This window comes from Bufo bufo, chromosome 6 (genome assembly GCF_905171765.1).
Source record: "Bufo bufo chromosome 6, aBufBuf1.1, whole genome shotgun sequence".
NCBI lineage: Eukaryota > Metazoa > Chordata > Amphibia > Anura > Bufonidae > Bufo > Bufo bufo.
This window is the reverse complement of record NC_053394.1, coordinates 127,862,639-127,884,127: the sequence shown is the minus strand read 5'-3', so window position 1 is coordinate 127,884,127 and position 21,489 is coordinate 127,862,639. Positions and strand designations below refer to the sequence as shown.

General features: G+C 45.2%; 1 protein-coding gene across 2 annotated transcripts in view; it reads right to left on the bottom strand.

Annotated features, from left to right (window-relative positions):
- Positions 1-21,489, bottom strand: part of COL20A1 (collagen type XX alpha 1 chain) — a 141,539-nt gene that overhangs the window by 69,223 nt on the left and 50,827 nt on the right. For both annotated transcript variants that reach the window (XM_040437853.1, XM_040437854.1), the window contains 11 exons: positions 19,777-19,938; positions 19,539-19,694; positions 19,058-19,177; positions 18,820-18,984; positions 18,565-18,729; positions 18,312-18,484; positions 17,968-18,097; positions 17,119-17,261; positions 16,925-17,048; positions 11,290-11,426; positions 8,535-8,667 (listed from right to left, as the gene is read on the bottom strand). In XM_040437853.1, the coding sequence (XP_040293787.1) occupies positions 8,535-8,667; positions 11,290-11,426; positions 16,925-17,048; positions 17,119-17,261; positions 17,968-18,097; positions 18,312-18,484; positions 18,565-18,729; positions 18,820-18,984; positions 19,058-19,177; positions 19,539-19,694; positions 19,777-19,938 (1,608 nt within the window). The remainder of the gene's footprint in view (positions 1-8,534; positions 8,668-11,289; positions 11,427-16,924; positions 17,049-17,118; positions 17,262-17,967; positions 18,098-18,311; positions 18,485-18,564; positions 18,730-18,819; positions 18,985-19,057; positions 19,178-19,538; positions 19,695-19,776; positions 19,939-21,489) is intronic.

Below are 21,489 nucleotides of genomic sequence, written 5' to 3'. Positions count from 1 at the left end.
TCACTCGGCCGCTCTCTCCTCAATGCGCCTGCGCCGGGTGTAGATATGATGTCATCGGCGCAGGCGCATTGAGGATGGAGCGGCCGAGTGAGTGGCCTCCTTTCCCCAGTGCTGGACAGCCATCCTCTCCCCTGCAGCCCTGCCCTGGTGGACACACTGACCTCTCCTCCCAGGATTGGACAGCAATCCTCTCCCCTGTAGCCCTGACCTGGTGCAGACTAGTTATGAGTGGCAGGAGTCATATTCGAATTCATTACATTTCGCGAATATTTTGTAGAATATTCGCAAATTCGTTACATTCTAAATTCTTTTTTTTTACTCAAAAATCAGCAAGGTAATGATCACGTAATATGCGAATATTACGCAATCAATACAGGCGTGGGTCAAAAACAAATATATAGCACTATAGAATATAGTGCTATATATTAGTTTTTAGAATGTTCGTCATTTTTTCCATCTGAAAACACATGATTCCTCCCTGCTTCTTGCTTGTGGGCCAATGAGTCATTGGCCCACAAGCAACTTAAGCAGGGAGGAATCATGACTTCAGATGGAAAAAAATGACGAATATTCGATATAACGAATATATAGCACTATATTCTAAATATTCGCAAATTCTCGAAGTGGCGATATTTGAGATAAAAATTAGCTTTTCGAATATTCGTGCTCAACACTAGTGCAGACACTGACCTCTCCCAGGGCTGGACAGCCGTCCTTTCCCCTGCAGCCCTAACCTGGTGCAGACACTGACTTCTCCTTCCCTCAGGGCTGGATAGCCGTCCTCTCCCCTGTAGCCCTGACCTGGTGCAAACCTCTCCTCATTACATGTAGAGGCCACTTCTCCAGTATAGGAGCTAAAGAAACCTGCTGTGCACATTCACAGAATTGCATCATAGACATACTCAGGGCAGAAATGATGTAGGCGGAGCCAACTCCTCCCTCCCTACCAGTGATTGGTAGTTTGGGTAAAGCTGCCCTTTGTGCAGCACAACGATTGGCTGGAACACCTCAAAGGTCCTGTCCTGCTTTTTCTCACTTGCTATATGGCAGGTCCTTTCTCTTCTGCTTCTCTCTTCTCCCAACAGTGGGTCCGGACAGCTGGCGTCCCCGGTCCAGATTTGGATCGCGGTCCACCAGTTGAGTACCCCTGTTCTAGAGAAACTAAACTTTAAGTGATTCTCCATCTTTTAGCAGTTTTTAAGGTCCAGCATTCTGTACTGATATATCTTTATAGTGGTTGTAGATATTTTTTTAATACAGAACTGCTTACTGCATACTGTTTATACATTGTACTAAGCTCCCTCTAGTGGTGGTTACGGGCAGACAGAATTTTATCACTTATTAAGTAGGGATGAGCGAAACCGAATTTTGGGGTGTCCGTGACACGGACCCGAACCCGAACATTTTCGTAAAAGTCCGGGTTCGGTGTTCGGCGCTTTCTTGGCGCTTTTTGAAAGGCTGCAAAGCAGCCAATCAACAAGCGTCATACTACTTTCCCCAAGAGGCCATCACAGCCTTGCCTACTATTGGAATGGCTGTGATTGGCCAGTGCAGTATGTGACCCAGCCTCTATATAAGCTTGGGTCACGTAGCGCTGCACGTCACTCTGCTGATTCAAGCATAGGGAGAGGTTGCTGCTGCGACGTTAGGGCGATCTCCAGCTGTGGATCATTGAAGTGCTGATATTCAATTGCTCATTTTTTTTTAGGCTGCCCAGAGCGTTTTTATATCATTTTTTTATATCATCTGGGGTGATCGGCAGCCATTTTGTGGCTTGTGGTGCGCCAGCACAAGCTATCACCAAGTGCATTTAACCATCAATAGTGTGGTTATTTTGTGCTATATCCTACATCAGGTGCAGGCTGAGCCTGTGTCACCCAAGTGCATTTAACCATCAACAGTGTGGATATTTTTTTGGCCATATACTACATCAGGTGCAGGCTGAGCCTGTGTCACCCAAGTGCATTTAACCATCAACAGTGTGCTTATTTTTTGGCCATATACTACATCAGGTGCAGGCTGAGCCTGTGTCACCCAAGTGCATTTAACCATCAACAGTGTGGATATTTTTTGGCCATATACTACATCAGCTGCAGGCTGAGCCTGTGTCACCCAAGTGCATTTAACCATCAACAGTGTGGTTATTTTTTGGCCATATACTACATCAGGTGCAGGCTGAGCCTGTGTCACCCAAGTGCATTTAACCATCAATAGTGTGGTTATTTTTTGGCCATATACTACATCAGGGGCAAGTTGAGCCTGTCACCCAGCGCCTAAAAAATAGGCCTGACATTTATATTCAACCAAATCTGTACTGTTTTAGCTGGTCAAGTTATATTTAGTGACCGTAAAAGCACAGTTTTTGTTCTGGGTTGAAAAACTATTCCCAAATGTGCCATTCTCAAAATTAGTAGTTTCTGTTATATCAGGCCTACTTTAAATCTATCCCAAAAAGGATATCTCAGATTCAAGGTGCTGATAGTGTCATTCTGAAAAACTTAACACACACGCTACCGTGCAGATACAAGTCTAGTTCTGTGATTAAAGGTATATCTGACACACAGCGCGTAAAAAATAGGCCTGACATTTATATTCAACCAAATCTGTACTGTTTTAGCTGGTCAAATTATTTGTAGTTACCGTAAAAGCACAGTTTTTGTTCTGGGTTGAAAAACTATTCCCAAATTTGCCATTCTCATTAATAAGTAGTTTCTGCTATATCAGGCCTACTTTAAATCTATCCCAAAAAGGATATCTTAGATTCAAGGTGCTGATAGTGTCATTCTGAAAAACTTAACACACATGCTACCGTGCAGATACAAGTCTAGTTCTGTGATTAAAGGTATATCTGTCACACAGCGCGTAAAAAATAGGCCTCACATTTATATTCAACCAAATCTGTCATTACTTGTGTGCCTGTATTAGTGTAATACGGTACCTAAATAGATAGCCAGACAGTGTTAGGTGTCTGTAAAAAAAGGCCTGAATTTTAATTCAATACATTGGCCCGAATAATATTTTTCTTATTGTGGTGAATGGTAACAATGAGGAAAACAACTAGTAAGGGACGCGGACGTGGACATGGTCGTGGTGGTGTTAGTGGACCCTCTGGTGCTGGGAGAGGACATGGCCGTTCTGCCACAGCCACACGTCCTAGTGTACCAACTACCTCAGGTCCCAGTAGCCGCCAGAATTTACAGGGATATTTGGTGGGGCCCAATGCCGTTCTAAGGATGGTAAGGCCTGAGCAGGTACAGGCATTAGTCAATTGGGTGGCCGACAGTGCATCCAGCACGTTCACATTATCTCCGATAACGCACAGATGGCGCATGAAAACCAAGCCCATCAGTCTGTCACATCACCCCCATGCATATCAGGGAAACTGTCTGAGCCTCAAGTTATGCAGCAGTCTCTTATGCTGTTTGAAGACTCTGCTGCCAGGGTTTCCCAAGGGCATCCACCTAGCCCTTCCCCAGAGGTAGAAGAGATAGAATGCACTAACGCACAACCACTTATGTTTCCTGATGATGAGGACATGGGAATACCACCTCAGCACGTCTCTGATGATGATGAAACACAGGTGCCAACTGCTGCGTCTTTCTGCAGTGTGCAGACTGAACAGGAGGTCAGGGATCAAGACTGGGTGGAAGACGATGCAGGGGACGATGAGGTCCTAGACCCCACATGGAATGAAGGTCGTGCCACTGACTTTCACAGTTCAGAGGAAGAGGCAGTGGTGAGACCGAGCCAACAGCGTAGCAAAAGAGGGAGCAGTGGGCAAAATCAGAACACCCGCCGCCAAGAGACTCCGCCTGCTACTGACCGCCATCTGGGACCGAGCACCCCAAAGGCAGCTTCAAGGAGTTCCCTGGCATGGCACTTCTTCAAACAATGTGCTGACGACAAGACCCGAGTGGTTTGCACGCTGTGCCATCAGAGCCTGAAGCGAGGCATTAACGTTCTGAACCTTAGCACAACCTGCATGACCAGGCACCTGCATGCAAAGCATGAACTGCAGTGGAGTAAACACCTTAAAAACAAAGAAGTCACTCAGGCTCCCCCTGCTACCTCTTCTGCTGCCGCCGCCTCTGCCTCTTCCTCCGCCTCTGGAGGAACGTTGGCACCTGCCGCCCAGCAAACATGGGATGTACCACCAACACCACCACCTGCGTCACCAAGCATCTCAACCATGTCACACGGCAGCGTTCAGCTCTCCATCTCACAAACATTTGAGAGAAAGCGTAAATTCCCACCTAGCCACCCTCGATCCCTGGCCCTGAATGCCAGCATTTCTAAACTACTGGCCTATGAAATGCTGTCATTTAGGCTGGTGGACACACACAACTTCAAACAGCTCATGTCGCTTGCTGTCCCACAGTATGTTGTTCCCAGCCGGCACTACTTCTCCAAGAGAGCCGTTCCTTCCCTGCACAACCAAGTGTCCGATAAAATCAAGTGTGCACTGCGCAACGCCATCTGTGGCAAGGTCCACCTAACCACAGATACGTGGACCAGTAAGCACGGCCAGGGACGCTATATCTCCCTAACTGCACACTGGGTAAATGTAGTGGCGGCTGGGCCCCAGGCGGAGAGCTGTTTGGCGCACGTCCTTCCGCCGCCAAGGATCGCAGGGCAACATTCTTTGCCTCCTGTCTCCTCCTCCTCCTACTCAGCTTCCTCCTCCTCTTCTTCCACCTGCTCATCCAGTCAGCCACACACCTTCACCACCAACTTCCGCACAGCCCGGGGTAAACGTCAGCAGGCCGTTCTGAAACTCATATGTTTGGGGGACAGGCCCCACACCGCACAGGAGTTGTGGCGGGGTATAGAACAACAGACCGACGAGTGGTTGCTGCCGGTGAGCCTCAAGCCCGGCCTGGTGGTGTGCGATAATGGGCGAAATCTCGTTGCAGCTCTGGGACTAGCCGGTTTGACGCACATCCCTTGCCTGGTGCATGTGCTGAATTTTGTGGTGCAGAAGTTCATTCGCAACTACCCCGACATGTCAGAGCTGCTGCATAAAGTGCGGGCCGTCTGTTCGCGCTTCCGGCGTTCACACCCTGCCGCTGCTCGCCTGTCTGCGCTACAGCGTAACTTCGGCCTTCCCGCTCACCGCCTCATATGCGACGTGCCCACCAGGTGGAACTCCACCTTGCACATGCTGGACAGACTGTGCGAGCAGCAGCAGGCCATAGTGGAGTTTCAGCTGCAGCACGCACGTGTCAGTCGCACTGCGGATCAGCCCCACTTCACCACCAATGACTGGGCCTCCATGCGAGACATGTGTGCCCTGTTGCGCTGTTTCGAGTACTCCACCAACATGGCCAGTGGCGATGACGCCGTTATCAGCGTTACAATACCACTTCTATGTCTCCTTGAGAAAACACTTAGGGCGATGAAGGAAGAGGAGGTGGCCCAGGACATGAAGACTGATTCTGTGCTGACATAAGGCCAGATTCTCTGTTACGGGACCTCTCTCCTCTGTCTGGGTGTCGGGGCCTAAATGTGTGACAGTGGCCTGTTCCAGTGGTGGGTGACGTGAAGCCTGATTCTCTGCTATGACATGAAGACTGATTCTGTGCTGACATAAGGCCAGATTCTCTGTTACGGGACCTCTCTCCTCTGTCTGGGTGCCGGGGCCTAAATGTGTGACAGTGGCCTGTTCCAGTGGTGGGTGACGTGAAGCCTGATTCTCTGCTATGACATGAAGACTGATTCTGTGCTGACATAAGGCCAGATTCTCTGTTACGGGACCTCTCTCCTCTGTCTGGGTGCCGGGGCCTAAATGTGTGACAGTGGCCTGTTCCAGTGGTGGGTGACGTGAAGCCTGATTCTCTGCTATGACATGAAGACTGATTCTGTGCTGACATAAGGCCAGATTCTCTGTTACGGGACCTCTCTCCTCTGTCTGGGTGCCGGGGCCTCAATGTGTGACAGTGGCCTGTTCCAGTGGTGGGTGACGTGAAGCCTGATTCTCTGCTATGACATGAAGACTGATTCTGTGCTGACATAAGGCCAGATTCTCTGTTACGGGACCTCTCTCCTCTGTCTGGGTGCCGGGGCCTAAATGTGTGACAGTGGCCTGTTCCAGTGGTGGGTGACGTGAAGCCTGATTCTCTGCTATGACATGAAGACTGATTCTGTGCTGACATAAGGCCAGATTCTCTGTTACGGGACCTCTCTCCTCTGTCTGGGTGCCGGGGCCTAAATGTGTGACAGTGGCCTGTTCCAGTGGTGGGTGACGTGAAGCCTGATTCTTTGCTATGACATGAAGACTGATTCTGTGCTGACATAAGGCCAGATTCTCTGTTACGGGACCTCTCTCCTCTGTCTGGGTGCCGGGGCCTAAATGTGTGACAGTGGCCTGTTCCAGTGGTGGGTGACGTGAAGCCTGATTCTCTGCTATGACATGAAGACTGATTCTGTGCTGACATAAGGCCAGATTCTCTGTTACGGGACCTCTCTCCTCTGTCTGGGTGCCGGGGCCTAAATATGTGACAGTGGCCTGTTCCAGTGGTGGGTGACGTGAAGCCTGATTCTCTGCTATGACATGAAGACTGATTCTGTGCTGACATAAGGCCAGATTCTCTGTTACGGGACCTCTCTCCTCTGTCTGGGTGCCGGGGCCTAAATGTGTGACAGTGGCCTGTTCCAGTGGTGGGTGACGTGAAGCCTGATTCTCTGCTATGACATGAAGACTGATTCTGTGCTGACATAAGGCCAGATTCTCTGTTACGGGACCTCTCTCCTCTGTCTGGGTGCCGGGGCCTAAATGTGTGACAGTGGCCTGTTCCAGTGGTGGGTGACGTGAAGCCTGATTCTCTGCTATGACATGAAGACTGATTCTGTGCTGACATAAGGCCAGATTCTCTGTTACGGGACCTCTCTCCTCTGTCTGGGTGCCGGGGCCTAAATATGTGACAGTGGCCTGTTCCAGTGGTGGGTGACGTGAAGCCTGATTCTCTGCTATGACATGAAGACTGATTCTGTGCTGACATAAGGCCAGATTCTCTGTTACGGGACCTCTCTCCTCTGTCTGGGTGCCGGGGCCTAAATGTGTGACAGTGGCCTGTTCCAGTGGTGGGTGACGTGAAGCCTGATTCTCTGCTATGACATGAAGACTGATTCTGTGCTGACATGAAGCCAGATTCTCTGCTATGGCATGAAGAGACTGATTCTCTGCTGACATGAAGCCAGATTCTTTGCTATGGCATGAAGAGACTGATTCTCTGCTGACGTGAAGCCAGATTCTCTGCTATGGGACCTCTGTCCAATTGATATTGGTTAATTTTTATTTTTTAAATTTTTATTTTAATTCATTTCCCTATCCACATTTCTTTGCAGGGGATTTACCTACATGTTGCTGCCTTTTGCAGCCCTCTAGCTCTTTCCTGGGCTGTTTAGTGCCCAAAAGTTCGGGTCCCCATTGACTTCAATGGGGTTCGGGTTCGGGACGAAGTTCGGGTCGGGTTGGGTTCGGATCCCGAACCAGAACATTTCTGGGAAGTTCGGCCGAACTTCTCGAACCCGAACATCCAGGTGTTCGCTCAACTCTATTATTAAGGATGTTTTATCATCATAAATATATATTGCATACGTGACCACTCTCCAGGAGTTGATAGGTCGAAACGCGTCAGTACTTATGTACAGGAGGGACCTTTGTATATACTTTTAATGGAAGAAATAAATAATTTTTAGATTTTATTCGCTGGATGTTTCTGGAACATCCGGGAGGCTCCTGGAAAAAGGAAACACCTTCAAGACTCACAGAACAGTTGGCAAGTCTCCCAGGCACAGTAGGGAGGACTACTTTGTCATGGAAAGTCGTCTACGCACTTTGACCATATGTGACACTTAGATACTGCATCATCAAATGTGGTCCCAGCGCCCAAAGTGCAGTGAGGGGGCAGAGAGAAGGCAGACTGTCATATAGGGAGAGGATGGGGTGTGAAATGGGGCGTGATTTCGGAGGCATGGCCTGCTGCACCCACCATCTTCCCCCATCCCTAGATTCAAATTTTTGCAAGAATGATATGTCATCAATGTAGGTTTGAAATGTTTAAGCATAGGGTTGCACTTATTAACAGGAGCCACGTGTCATCACAGTGAGAAAGAGTTTGCATGGAGTAGTAGTTGTGTGTTGCTGCAGCTCCATAAAGAAACACCCGAGCGTTGCGCTCTGCTGTTCCCTGTTATCAGCCGCTTAAGCCTGAAGTGGGTTGATCATTATTATAATCATATCTGTATTGAAACATAATGCTCAAACTGCAGCAAAGCTGCTGACAGAGACACATTCGGCCATATGTCTGTCCTTGTTGGTCAGCTCGCTCTGCTCTCGATGGATCTGCCATTAAATGTGACATTCCAGAGATCTGTAATTAAAACTAATTCCCCACACAAGAGCATGTGGCAGCAAAGACTGTGAAAAGGGAAACAACCTCCTTCAAATTCAGGACAGACAAGGGCACTACTCCCCTGGGACCCTGGCAGTGCCAAGAACAGAATGGGCATGAGGGTAATCGCCTGTCACTTACACGTTGTGATGTTTCCAGTCAGTATAGTCAAGGTCTTTGAACCTCTGTGTTGGAAAGTGACCGTGACAGTGTAGAGAGTCTGCGAGGTCAACGACTTCAAGGTCACAGAGGAGCTTCCATCAGATACTTCAATCTGCAAAGAGATGATGAAAGAGATCAATGGTCTTGTCTAGACTAGATGAAATTGTGTAAAATCCTCAGCTGTGAGAAGCATTAAACTTGGATAGGTATTTAGCATCTTACAGTTATTGCCTCACCTTCTATTCCCATTTTCCTATGTGGCTGGGTGGACTATGGGCCTCCAATCTGCTGGGGCCTTGTTCAATTGCTACCATGACAGACCTTATAGCTATGAAACTATGCACATCCCTGGGCCACCACATTGGTTTGCAACAGAATCCACTAACAAGTGAACTTCTATGGGGGTTGGTGGAGCCTCCTCCCACATTTTTTAGTTAAAAAAAGGTTGGTTTCCCTAAAGGAAAGTTCCACCATAGTTTAGCAGTTACTAATCTCCATTCAATTTACATGAAAGTTCAAAATGAAAAGGGATTTCTGATTTTTAAAACGCATTTGTGTCACGGATCAGCGAATGTGAACCCACTGTGCCGCTGACTAGCAATACTCTGGAGGGGAGTAACTAAGCAACTAGACAGATTTCACTAGAGCCTCAGATGGTGAGGAAAGGCTTGACCATCGGTAATTGCCAGGGGCTACTCCAGAGCATAAACCAGTAAGTGGCAGCTGGTCCCGGAGGTTCTTGCAAAGGTACCAACAGTACAGACGTGGTCAGACAGGCAGGGTCGTTACCAGGAGAAACAAGACAGGAACCAGAGGAAGAGGCAGAGACGTAGTCAGAACAAGCAACAGGTCAGGGCAGGAGGCACAGGAACAAGGTCAGACAATCTAGGTCGGCAATGGGAGAGGCGATGCAAGCAGGCAGGGATCAGACGATAAACAAAGTCTAGGAACGAAGTATGAAGTCAGGAACACGAGTGGTAAGCAAGCTCTTCAGCACAAGATTAGGACCTTGACTCTGAGGCATCTGGGTAAAGGGCTGAGCCACTTAAATACCTACAGGAGAGCCAGGGTAGGTTAACGAGATCACATGACATGACAGCCCTGCCCACATAGGTAATACCAACCGCACAGGCAGGGTCCAGAGCTGCAACAGAGGCTGGAAGTAGAGATAACAGATGAGCTTGGCGCCCAGGACCACAGTGATGAGTGGGGGAACAGCGCCGCACATAGGTAGCTGTTACAATTTGCAAATTCCCCTTTAGGTAGCTAATAGAGGGGGAGCCCCATTCAGGAACTACATTAATTAGCCAGACTAGAAAGAAGGTACAAAAAGCCGCTCTTACTCTGGAGGAGCATCGATTTCTATGACAATTACGGTAATGCCTCATTTCTCCTATGTGGGCACTGCAGTGAAATTGAACACCTTGCACACAAACAGAGGGGAACAAATCTGATCAGACAGGGACCCTCTATAATCAGCTTGTCATCAGGGTAACAGAGGCATAGCTTGAAGCTCCTGGGCTCAAATGAAAAATGTGTAACAGGGTCCACCACCTATCATGGGCCATTTAGAAGATTAGTGTCTTCTATTAGGCCTCATGCACATGGCCATGCTGTTTTTTGCGGTCCGCAAACCGCAGATCCGCAAAAAACGGAAGCCGTCTGTGTTGCCTTCCGCAATTTGCGGAACGGGCGCGGGCAATATAAATGAAAAGCGCGGACAAGAATAGGACATGTTATATTTTTTTAACGGGGCCGCGGAACGGAACCATTGAAGTGAATGGGTCCACATCTGAGCCGCCAAAACGGTGGCTCGGATGCGGACCCAAACAACGGTCGTGTGCATGAGGCCTTAGGCTGAGAAACCTTTGGGCTCTGTGGGCACAAAGACCTAAGTGTGAATTCTATGTCTGAAACCCCTTTACCTAGACCCCTTACAAAGAGATCGTCCACAATTAAAGGGGTTGTCCGACAAAAAATATTCTACATTTTTCAAACCAGCATCTGGATCTGAATAGTTTTGTAATTGCATGTAATGAGTAATTTAGTATAGTCAGTGAGCTATTCAATAAAGTGTATCTGTATTTATCTCTGTCCACCTCCTTAAAGCGGACGCACATGCTCAGTTCCATCCTTCAACTGCCACCAGTCATATCTTATGTTAGAATCTGTGACAGTTGCAGGAAGTGAGTTGCAGCAGAAAGGATACACCCCCTGAGGAATAAATCTAGCAGAGCAATTGGAGCAATGAATGGGGAGATCTCTGGATCCATGTGAGGAACAGGGCTGGTTCTAGCTTTGTTAGAAAGAGATTGTGATGTACTAGATTATGTATGATTTTCATTTTGTATATAATTCATGGGATAATCCCTTTAATAGGGTGCAGTCATTGGTATAATGGTTTCTTCAGTGCGGCATAAAGATACATGATGAGAACTCTGAAAGCTAAGGGTTACACTCCGTAGTGGATTTAGAAGCAGAGATCTTGGAAAGAGCCGTCAAGTCAGAGGAGGATGAATCACAATATGAACAGTGTCACCTTTGGGGATGGATAATTTAGAAGCATCAAGCCTGTCATGCAAAGGATTAGCTGTGACTAGATCCCGGGGCCTCGTGATATCATCATCTCTGCTCAGAGGGGCTGCATGTCACTCATCATCTCCACAGAACAGTGGGATATATGAGATGCTCATAAACAGTGATAAGGACCACAAGGCGGACACTTCACACTCACCTCTCCATGCTGAGCACCATCTGTGTGAGGGGTATATGACACATGCTGGATCGGTCCATCGTCGGGCATCTTTTCCCATTTGACAGTGACAGAGCTGTGTGTGACATTTGTGAAGTCTAGGTTTCGGGGTACTGGTTCTGTAAGATGTTTAAAGGGGTTGGTCTAGATTAGAAAAATGTGTCTGTTTTCTTCCAAAACAATAAAGTGTATCTGTATACAGTACAGACCAAAAGTTTGGACACACTTTCTCATTCAAAGAGTTTTCTTTATTTCCATGACTATGAAGGCATCAAAACTATGAATTAACACATGTGGAATTATATACATAACAAACAAGTGTGAAACAACTGAAAATATGTCATATTCTAGGTTCTTCAAAGTAGCCACCTATTGCTTTGATTACTGCTTTGCACACTCTTGGCATTCTCTTGATGAGCTTCAAGAGGTCGTCCCCTGAAATGGTCTTCCAATAGTCTTGAAGGAGTTCCCAGAGATGCTTAGCACTTGTTGGCCCTTTTGCCTTCACCCTGCGGTCCAGCTCACCCCAAACCATCTCGATTGGGTTCAGGTCTGGTGACTGTGGAGGCCAGGTCATCTGGTGCAGCACCCCATCACTCTCCTTGATAGTCAAATAGCCCTTACTTTCAAAGTTTTTCCAATTTTTTGGCTGACTGACTGACCTTCATTTCTTAAAGTAATGATGGCCACTCGTTTTTCTTTACTTAGCTGCTTTTTTCTTGCCATAATACAAATTCTAACAGTCTATTCAGTAGGACTATCAGCTGTGTATCCACCTGACTTCTCCTCAACGCAACTGATGGTCCTAACCCCATTTATAAGGCAAGAAATCCCACTTATTAAACCTGACAGGGCACACCTGTGAAGTGAAAACCATTTCAGGGGACTACCTCTTGAAGCTCATCAAGAGAATGCCAAGAGTGTGCAAAGCAGTAATCAAAGCAAAAGGTGGCTACTTTGAAGAACCTAGAATATGACATATTTTCAGTTGTTTCACACTTGTTTGTTATGTATATAATTCCACATGTGTTAATTCACAGTTTTGATGCCTTCAGTGTGAATCTACAATTTTCATAGTCATGAAAATAAAGAAAACTCTTTGAATGAGAAGGTGTGTCCAAACTTTTGGTCTGTACTGTATATCTCTGTCCACCTTGTTGAAGTGGACGCACATGCTCAGTTCCATCCTTCAACTGCCACCAGCCTTATCTTATGTTAGAATCTGTGACAGTTGCAGGAAGTGAGCTGCAGCAGAAAGGATACAGGAGCTGTGTGTGACATTTGGGAAGTCTAGGTTTCAGGGTACTGGTTCTGTAAGGGTGGGTTCACACTAGCGTTGATGAGTTTGTTATGGCTTTCCGTTATAACAGGGTTATAACGGAACATAACAGAATCCATAGGATGGAATGCAAAACGGAAGCCTTTAAGAGGCATTCCGTTTTGCTCCGTCCTAATAGAATTCTATGGGAAAACATAACGGAATCCATAAGACGGAAGGACGGAGCCGTTCCGCCCTTCCGTCTTATGGATTCCGTTATGTTCCGTTATAACCCTGTTATAACGGAAAGCCATAACGGACTCCATAACACTAGTGTGAACCCACCCTAAGATGTTTAAAGGGGTTGGTCAAGGTTAGAAAAATGTGTCCAAAAACACCTGTCCATAGGTTGTGGGCGGTATTGCAACTTACATCCATTGAGCTGAGCTGTAATATCAGACACAATTCATGGGCATGTGTGGCAGTGTTTCTAGAAGAAAGCAGCCATGCCTTTCTAACCCTGTATAACTCCTATATTATTCATTAAAGGCACTTATACATAGTGCATCCGATATCAGCTTTTGACCTGGGTCTCCACCACAGAGTGTAGTTTTAAAGGGGTTTTCTGGTTTGCATCAACGTCTCTTAAAGGGGATCTGTGACCCGTGACCTCTCTATGCAACCATTAGCCTAGACACATAGCTGTGATTCACCTGATTAAAATGCTGATTTTCATATTACTTTTTTTTGATCTGAAGCTCCGTTCCCAAGTTATGATACTTTTTCTTAATATGCAAATTAGGTATCTGGTGCAACGAGGGTGTCACCATTGCTCTTGCACCCAAGCTCTGCTCCATTCTGTGGCCAGCCCTTCTCTTGCTCATTTGCTATGGCCTGGCCCTGTCAATCAAAGCTGCGAGGGAGGTGCTGCCACAGAGATGAGTGGAGCTTGGGTGCAACAAGAACAATAATGACACCCTCATTGGACCAAAGGCCAAATTTGCTTATTAAGAAAAAGTATCATAACTCAGGAATGGATCTTCCGATCAACACAAGAAAAATATTTTGATAGGGAGGTCACTGGTGACAGGTTCCCTTTAAAATAATCATTTATGAAGGTAGCTGTAATTGTGTAATATACTTCTTTTGCCTTTATTGCTCCTATCTCCCGTTCTGGGTGGTGGTCACATGACCATGTCCATACAGATATTTATTATTTTCTGTGATGCTATGTCCATGGGCGGGGCAGTGACTATGTAACTGGGTGGGAGGAGCCAGTAAACCAGCTGAGTGCTGTTAGGGGCGGTGCTGGAGCTGTGACAGAGGAAGGAGAAGTGCATCATGGGTTTGGTTTGATACAGTAACAGGAAGTGCTACCTACAGGATGTATAGAAACCAGAGTGATCTGTTTACATGGTGAAAACGGGTCAAAAGAGTTCAAATAAAAAAAAAACACGGGGAAGATGTACTGTACAAGAGGTAAGCAACTATATAAGCCTATGTGTTGAAAACCATAGCAATCGTGGAAAACCCCTTTAATCAGTTATTTGGGCACTGTTTGGCACTGTTGATAATGCACTAGTCAACACCACTATGTGGGCACACTGGTAGTTCTTGGTATACCATACTCTTAATATTGTCTGTGCCCTTTCCAGTAAGGCACTGGGGTACGATACAACCCCACACTCCATGACTGGTGGTAAATAACACAACAGTGGCCCGCTTTACTATGAAAGAGCTTAGGTGTACCTGTGCCACTCTCATCACGTGGACCTGTAGCAACATATAAAAGGGGATGTCCTTCTTAAACTTGAAAGGAGCTTGGGCAAGTGCTCCTGTTGTAATTACTACACCCCCTTTGTGATGAGTCAAGTATTAGTTAAAAAGACACGTCCATCAAAATGTTCTCACATCTTCTCACAGCTGGTGCTACGGGTGTGCAGTGTTTCTGGCTGGGTACCACAGTGGCCCATGTGGCAGTACCAGCTATACAGCAATTAATGGAGAAGGAGGCACCGGCCTACAAGCAGGTCTTTGGGAGACTTGCAGGTCTTAGGGGGACTTTGCACAATACTGTCATAACTACTAGCAGGTCTTACGGAGACTCTGCAATGTAAAGCCACCATAGAGCCACCCACCCCTGAATCATGGAAGAGTTGCATCATGTGGGAACCACCACTACCACAATTATGAGTTGGACTGTTGTAACATCTAAGAACTGTACCTGTCTTCTGAGACTAACTGTACAGTAAGTGGCCAGACCACCTCTCCTGTGAAGGCCTCCTTGTTAACCTGCCATTCTACAGTAAATTTAAAAGATTTATTTGGGAGTAGAATATTGATGTCATCAGCATTTGATCATTGGGGGTCCGGGCTATTTGAAGAGGCTGCAGCGCTCCTAGCCTCTTCCTAGGCCAGTGACGTCACTTTCTTGGTCACATGACCTATCTGCAGTTCAGTCCCATTCAAGTGAATAGGCCAGGGCTGCAGTACCAATCACAGCCACTATACAATGTGAGGCGCTGTGTTGGTATGCTTTGAGGAGACCACAGCATTCACCAGAGCACCACGGCTTCTTCAAACAGCTGATTGGAGGCAGTGCCAGGAGTTAGACCATCAATATTCTACTTCCGGAAAACCCCTTCATCTGCTGTTGCAGACACTCTGCGCTAAATATTTGTGACCCGACACTTACAATGCACTATATGCTATATAAAATTTCAATCAAGCTTGTAAAAAAAAATGGTACATCTGTAAATGATTTCTTTATTACTCTCAATGGAGACATTTGATGTCTACTACATATGAAGGATTTGGCAATTTATGGACATCTGTGGACAAAAGTGTTGTCTCAGGAGAGAAATAAATTAACAACTTCTCAGATTTACAGCATAATCCATTATCAGGAAATAAATTCAACATCATTGAATACTTCTCGCTTTCTCAAATGGACAAGAGATTTAGAATTAATGTATTCCCTAGATTTATATGGTAGGAAATAGAATACTAAAAAGATGGGTAATACTTTTTAATTAAATCAGAATTATTAAGAGATGTTCTGGAAAATACATTAAGAGTCTACAGAGGTTGTGATATTAAATTCAAAACTGCTCTTAAAGCTAATATTGATATCAATGCTTCTACAGATGATGGGCCAGGCATCAAGGCAGTGAGGATGGTTATTCCTGTCAATCAGTGGAGAAGAGGCAGTGGCAATGGGGCAGAGGAGAAGGATAAGCAGGGCTCCAAGGGGTTAGGCCAGCTCTTCGGTGCTCCGAGCACCTAATTTGCATAACAGTAGTAGGAACTTCTTTACAATGGAACATCTGATTGCAGCAAGATAGAGCTTGTTGCACTTAGCATGTTCAACCTTAAAGGGGTTGTCTCACTTCAGTAAGTTGCATTTATCATGTAGAGAAAGTTAATACAAGCCACTTACTAATATATTGTGATTATCCATATTGCTTCCTTTGCTGGCTGGATTCATTTTTCCATCTCATTATACTCTGCTCGTTTCCATGGTTATGACCACCCTGCAATCCATCAGTGGTGGTCGTGCTTGCACACTATAGGCAAAAGCATCAGCCTCTCTGGTGGCCTGGACTATGGGAGTGTACATAGGCTAGTGCTTTTTCCTATATTGTGCAAACACGACCACCACAGATTAATTGCAGGGTCGTCATAACCATTAAAACGAGCAGTGTATAATGTGATGGAAAAATGAATCCAGCCAGCAAAGGAAGCAATATGGACAATCGCAATACATTAGTAAGTGGCTTGTATTAACTTTCTCTACATGATCAATGCCACTTACTGAAGTGAGAGAGCCCCTTTAATAGGTAGTATGCCTGATTTAATAGGGTTGATCATGCTGACAGATGTTCTTTAAGTGCCACTGATAGAATTACAGTTTAATTCATGCAGAGTTGTTGGCAGCTAAAAAAACATAGTGGATATCCAAAAATCCACCAATGTATTCCCAGCTTATAAATATAATAAAAATGATTTTCTACAGTGAAATGGCTGAACATACCCATGCAAAATATCAACAAAGGAAAAGATGGGTTAAATGTACGAGCTGCTTATTCAAGAAGCAAGAAATGGATAATTTAATCAAGCTTTAGCTGCGTGCCCAGGGAATGGGTAGGAGGATTAGATAAGGATTAGAAGTAATATCTTTTCATCTTTTTTTCTTATAATGTCTTCGCCACATGTAATGGTTTTATATATGTAAAAGGCTATAAATAAATTATATATATCTTTTTTTTAAAAAATGCTCTGCAGGAGACAGCACCAGCCCTACATCTAGCCACCAATGTTATCATCATCAATGTCATCAGACTGACTACTAGAACCTACCTGTCCTCTGCTGAATTGTGACAGGGTCACTGGACTCCTGCCCAGACACCGCCACCGCAGTTACACTATACAGGGTCCTAGGCCATAACCCAGACAGAGAGAACTTTGTGTCTTCCACCTTATTCTGCAAAGAAAATGTTTGTTTTAAAGAAGTTCAGTCAAACTCTAAGGGGCCAATGTGGAAACAGCATTACCTCTGTCACCTCCAAACCCTGATCAGTCTCTGCAGAGTAGGTCACCAGGTAGTGTGTGGCTCCCTCCGATGGCTGCCAGTGTAACTGCATGGATGAGTCTGTCACTTGATCCGCAGAGAGAGCACGGGGAGCTGTCAGTGGCACTGAAAGAGACAGCAGAGGATATGTACTAGATTCTAGTCAAGCAGTTTTAATATATATATAAAAATGGCAGCACTCTCACAAAAAATTAGTAGGAAAAAAAATACTTTATCCCCCCCATGTGGTCGCAACATTTCAGCTCATCCATAGACCCTTTCTCAAGACCACATGGGGGGATAAAGTATTTTTCTTTCCACTCATTTTTTGTGAGAGGGCTGCAATTTTTCTTCTTATATTGTCCTGGATTTGTTGCCAGATCCATTGGCCTGCATAATTATATTTGGTCTGCTGTGCTGCCTTTGTCATATATATATATATATATATATATATATATATATATGTCTACACATGGGTGAATAAAATACCCTTTTTTCACGGATATCTGTGTGCTGCCTTGGATTCTTCTTTGTATATATATATATATATATATATATATATATATATATATATATTTATATTGCACTTCTTCCAGTCCTTTGCCCCCCTTGGGCTGTCACTCAAACACTCAGTATCTTGTCTGAGTGACTATTTGAGTATATGATCTTGCAGGTAGTGGCCACAGGAAGTTCTGGCTGCTATACATTATACTGTGTCTGTCTTACTCAGAGAACTGGAAGCACGGAAAGAATGAAATAGTTCATCTTCAGAATATACAAGGAAAACAGTGGCATAAGACTACTGTAGCTATTTTGTTTGGTGGGAACTTACAGGTTGAGGTGATTCCACGAAGCCCTGCACCCACACCACTGATATAGATGGGGAACACAGACACCAGGTAGTCTGTACGAGACGTTAAGTTCACCAGAACAGCAGAAGAAGAGTCTCCATCTAGTACTACCTGCAAATAAATAGTAGAATGAAGGGGTCAATTCTCTGATAGAGTAAAGGCTAAAAATATGGATTAGGTCATCAAGTAAAGGTGGAGGGGTGGAATAGTAACATTAGACCAGTATAGGACAGAATTTAGTAAAGAGAAGACATGGAGCAGTTCATAGGAAATTAATTGTAATTAATGGAGCTGAGTCATGCAAAAGAGTAATATGGGGTTATACCTCTTGAGGAGTTCCTCCTCGTGATGGATAGTAAACTATACGATACTTCTTGACAGGCTGTTGAGGAGGAGTCCAGGAGACACGCATGCTCTTAGCTGTTACATCTGAGACCACAAGCTGTGTAGGGCTGGGATGAGGGTCAAGCAACCCTGTTCCAGCAACATTCCAAGACCCTGTATAAGAAGCACAAGTATCCCTAAGCAGCCAAGAAACAGTCAAATATAAGGTCTAGTCCAGATTCCACATGTCATACCAAGATCTGCTTCCCTCCTCCTCTCCTTCAGTCTCATGCAGAGAGCTCGAGACACATCTCCCACCAAGGAGCTTAGCATTGGGAAGTCAGGTACCATATGTAGAGTCAGCTCTGTTGGCTCTGATGCTATTTGTCTCAACTCAGATTCATCAGCATTCTTAACACCTACAAATCCAAAATGCCCAGAAAAATAAGAAAGGAATATCTATGGTGGTGAAAAGACAGACTGAGGATCAGGTGGCCTCCATTCCTTACCAATGGCAAATATATAAATTCCCGATTGTTTGAGACTTTTTGAAACTGTAATTGCATCATCCTGTGACTTCCCATCTGTCAGTAGGATTAATACCTTCCCTGCCAAGGACCGGGCCCCCGAAGCTGCTCTGAGATTTTCCTCCAAGACATGGATAAGTGCCATACCTAGTCATTCACCAAACATATATGTTATAAGGGTACTGGATTATGGCAGAATCACGAGAAGTACATTACATACCAGTAAATGTGTTGCCTCCTTTGTATTTCACTCTTTTAATGGCATCTAAGACTTCAGATTTGGAAGAATATGTATTCAAGTCCCACTCTGTTTGTGGCTCTCTGCTGTACTGAGAAAGCCCTAAAGATGAGAATCAATAATATATGTAAAAACATTGAAGTACACATTGGGAAGGACCTACAGTAGCAAATCAATGGCCATATACTATATAACATATTATGTCTATATATTGCTCTCTTTCATTCTTCATGCACTTCCTATATTCGAACATTGTCAAATCCCACCATCATGACATTTCCCAGTTTTATTCTTATCTCCTATTGTAGACAAGAGCTTTCTTTCCTTTATGTTATGTCCCCACAGTGTACTAGCACTAACCAATATACATAAGTACGTGGCTAACATCTTCACATTACCATAAGCTATTTTAATTTATAATTTATACTATTTATCCCCTATGACCATATAAAAGTCACAGTACCAATGCGAATCTTGTCACGGGAAATGTGGAGGGGGCTAAGTATTCCCCAGAGAAAGTTTTTCACAAGCCTGAAGTTAGTGCGTCCTACACTCCATGAACTATCAACCAGTAAAATGATGTCCCACTCAAGTGCAGTGTCACAGTGGTGCATTGATCCTGAAGAGAGAGACAAGAACAATTCATTCAGGAAGAGATAATGAACTTTGGTTGACTGTCAGCCATAGGATGACTTTATCACCTCTTTGCTGGGTACCAGATGTAGCAGAAACATCTCTTTCCATTTTGGAGGAAATCTTAGGCAACATGGTTGCATTTTCAGAGCCATATCTTTTTATATCAGGACCAGGCCCATGTGGTCTGGTACTCAGGGTGACTGGGTGATAACTTTCTGTTGGTCTCTCTAGAAAGAAAGAAAAGTTGATTAACACGTTCTGCTTTCTCAATGCATCTACAAGTATTTTAAGCCATTGGATGTCACTAGCATGCTTAAAAGGAAAAAAAAGATGAAAACAAAGAAAAAAGAAGAGAGTAGAGGAGAAGGGAAGATATGAGAGGAGACAAAATAAGAGAGAAGACTAGAGGAGAGATAAAGATGACAAGAGAAGAAGGGTGGTATACTGTGCAAGAAAAGAGGAGAAGAGGCAGGAAAAGCGAGAGGATGAGAAGAAGAGAGAAGAGGGACAAAGAGGACAGAAGTGTAAGAGAGAGGAGAAGAAACAAGTGGAGAGAAGAAGGAAGCCGCAAGTAGAAAAGATGGGAGAAAGAATCTAGGAAAAAAGGCAGAGGAGAAAAAAAAGGTAAGGCAAGAGGAGAGAAGAAAGAATAGATGAGACCAGATAAGAAGAGAAGGAAATAAAAGAAAAGAAGATTTAAAAAGCTGCTATGAAGCAGATATGGATCTGCTGTGTATACTGAATAGATTTGGCTTGGAGCTACTCCTAATGGCATTATCTAAGTGCCCCCCTGGTCTTTATCCTTTATCCTATTATCTTTAACCTCTCTGCAGGGATCTGGACTCCACTGCATGACAACCACCAGGCCTCTGCCTTTTTGAGTAGTCTTTGTTCAGTAGACTGCTGACCCACAGAGGTCAAGAGGCCCCAATACAAAACACTGAGGGATCAAGCCAAACCATAGTCAGGAACAGGCTGGAGTCATGGTAAGCAAACTTTATGCAATCCAATAAAAAGTCTAAGGTCAGGCCAGGAATCGCAGGGTCAGTACAGAGATCAGGCAAAGGTCAGGTCAGGGAGTGATTGGTACACAGGCAAATAAACAAGGCAACAGCACACCTTTGCAGGAAACTAGAGTACAATTGCTCAAGCACCCCACGAGTGCTTTCCGGGCAGGGAGAAGCAGAGCTCATACGAATCAGGCCTCAGCCTGCATGGACAGGATGTAGAAGCTCTACCCTGGTGGGCAGGGGAGCAGAGGAATGCCAGTGAGCTGGGGAAGAAGAGCAGGCAACCAGGTGAGCACTCCAAGAGCTTTGTCCAAGGACAAGATGGTGGCAGGTGCAGATCGCCAATGCAACAGAGAGGGATGGAGCGGGACGAAGCCTTAGTGGAGGCCCAGACATGACTGGGTTTGTAGGTAGGATAGGACAGGAAAGGGTTAATTGGGCGGTAAGGCGGGAGTTAGTGGAGAGGGACAAAAGAAGCAATAAGTGGAGACAGAAGAGGAGGGGGAGTGTAGGTACCTTTATTAAAGGGTCCATGAGAATCCAGACCTGAACAACTGCCCGTCCACTTGCCCCTTAAAGGGAACCTGTCATCAGATTTGTGATATGCAAGTAATAATGTGGTGCTTTAGGTCACATCATAGCAAAACCATTGGACTTTAAAAATGTAGCTTTCGATATGTCAATTTGTGAAATGGAGTCATTAGGGTGTCTTCTTACACAGCCAGAGTCAAAGAGTCACCGCTCCAAGCCTGCCCATCTCACTGTGAT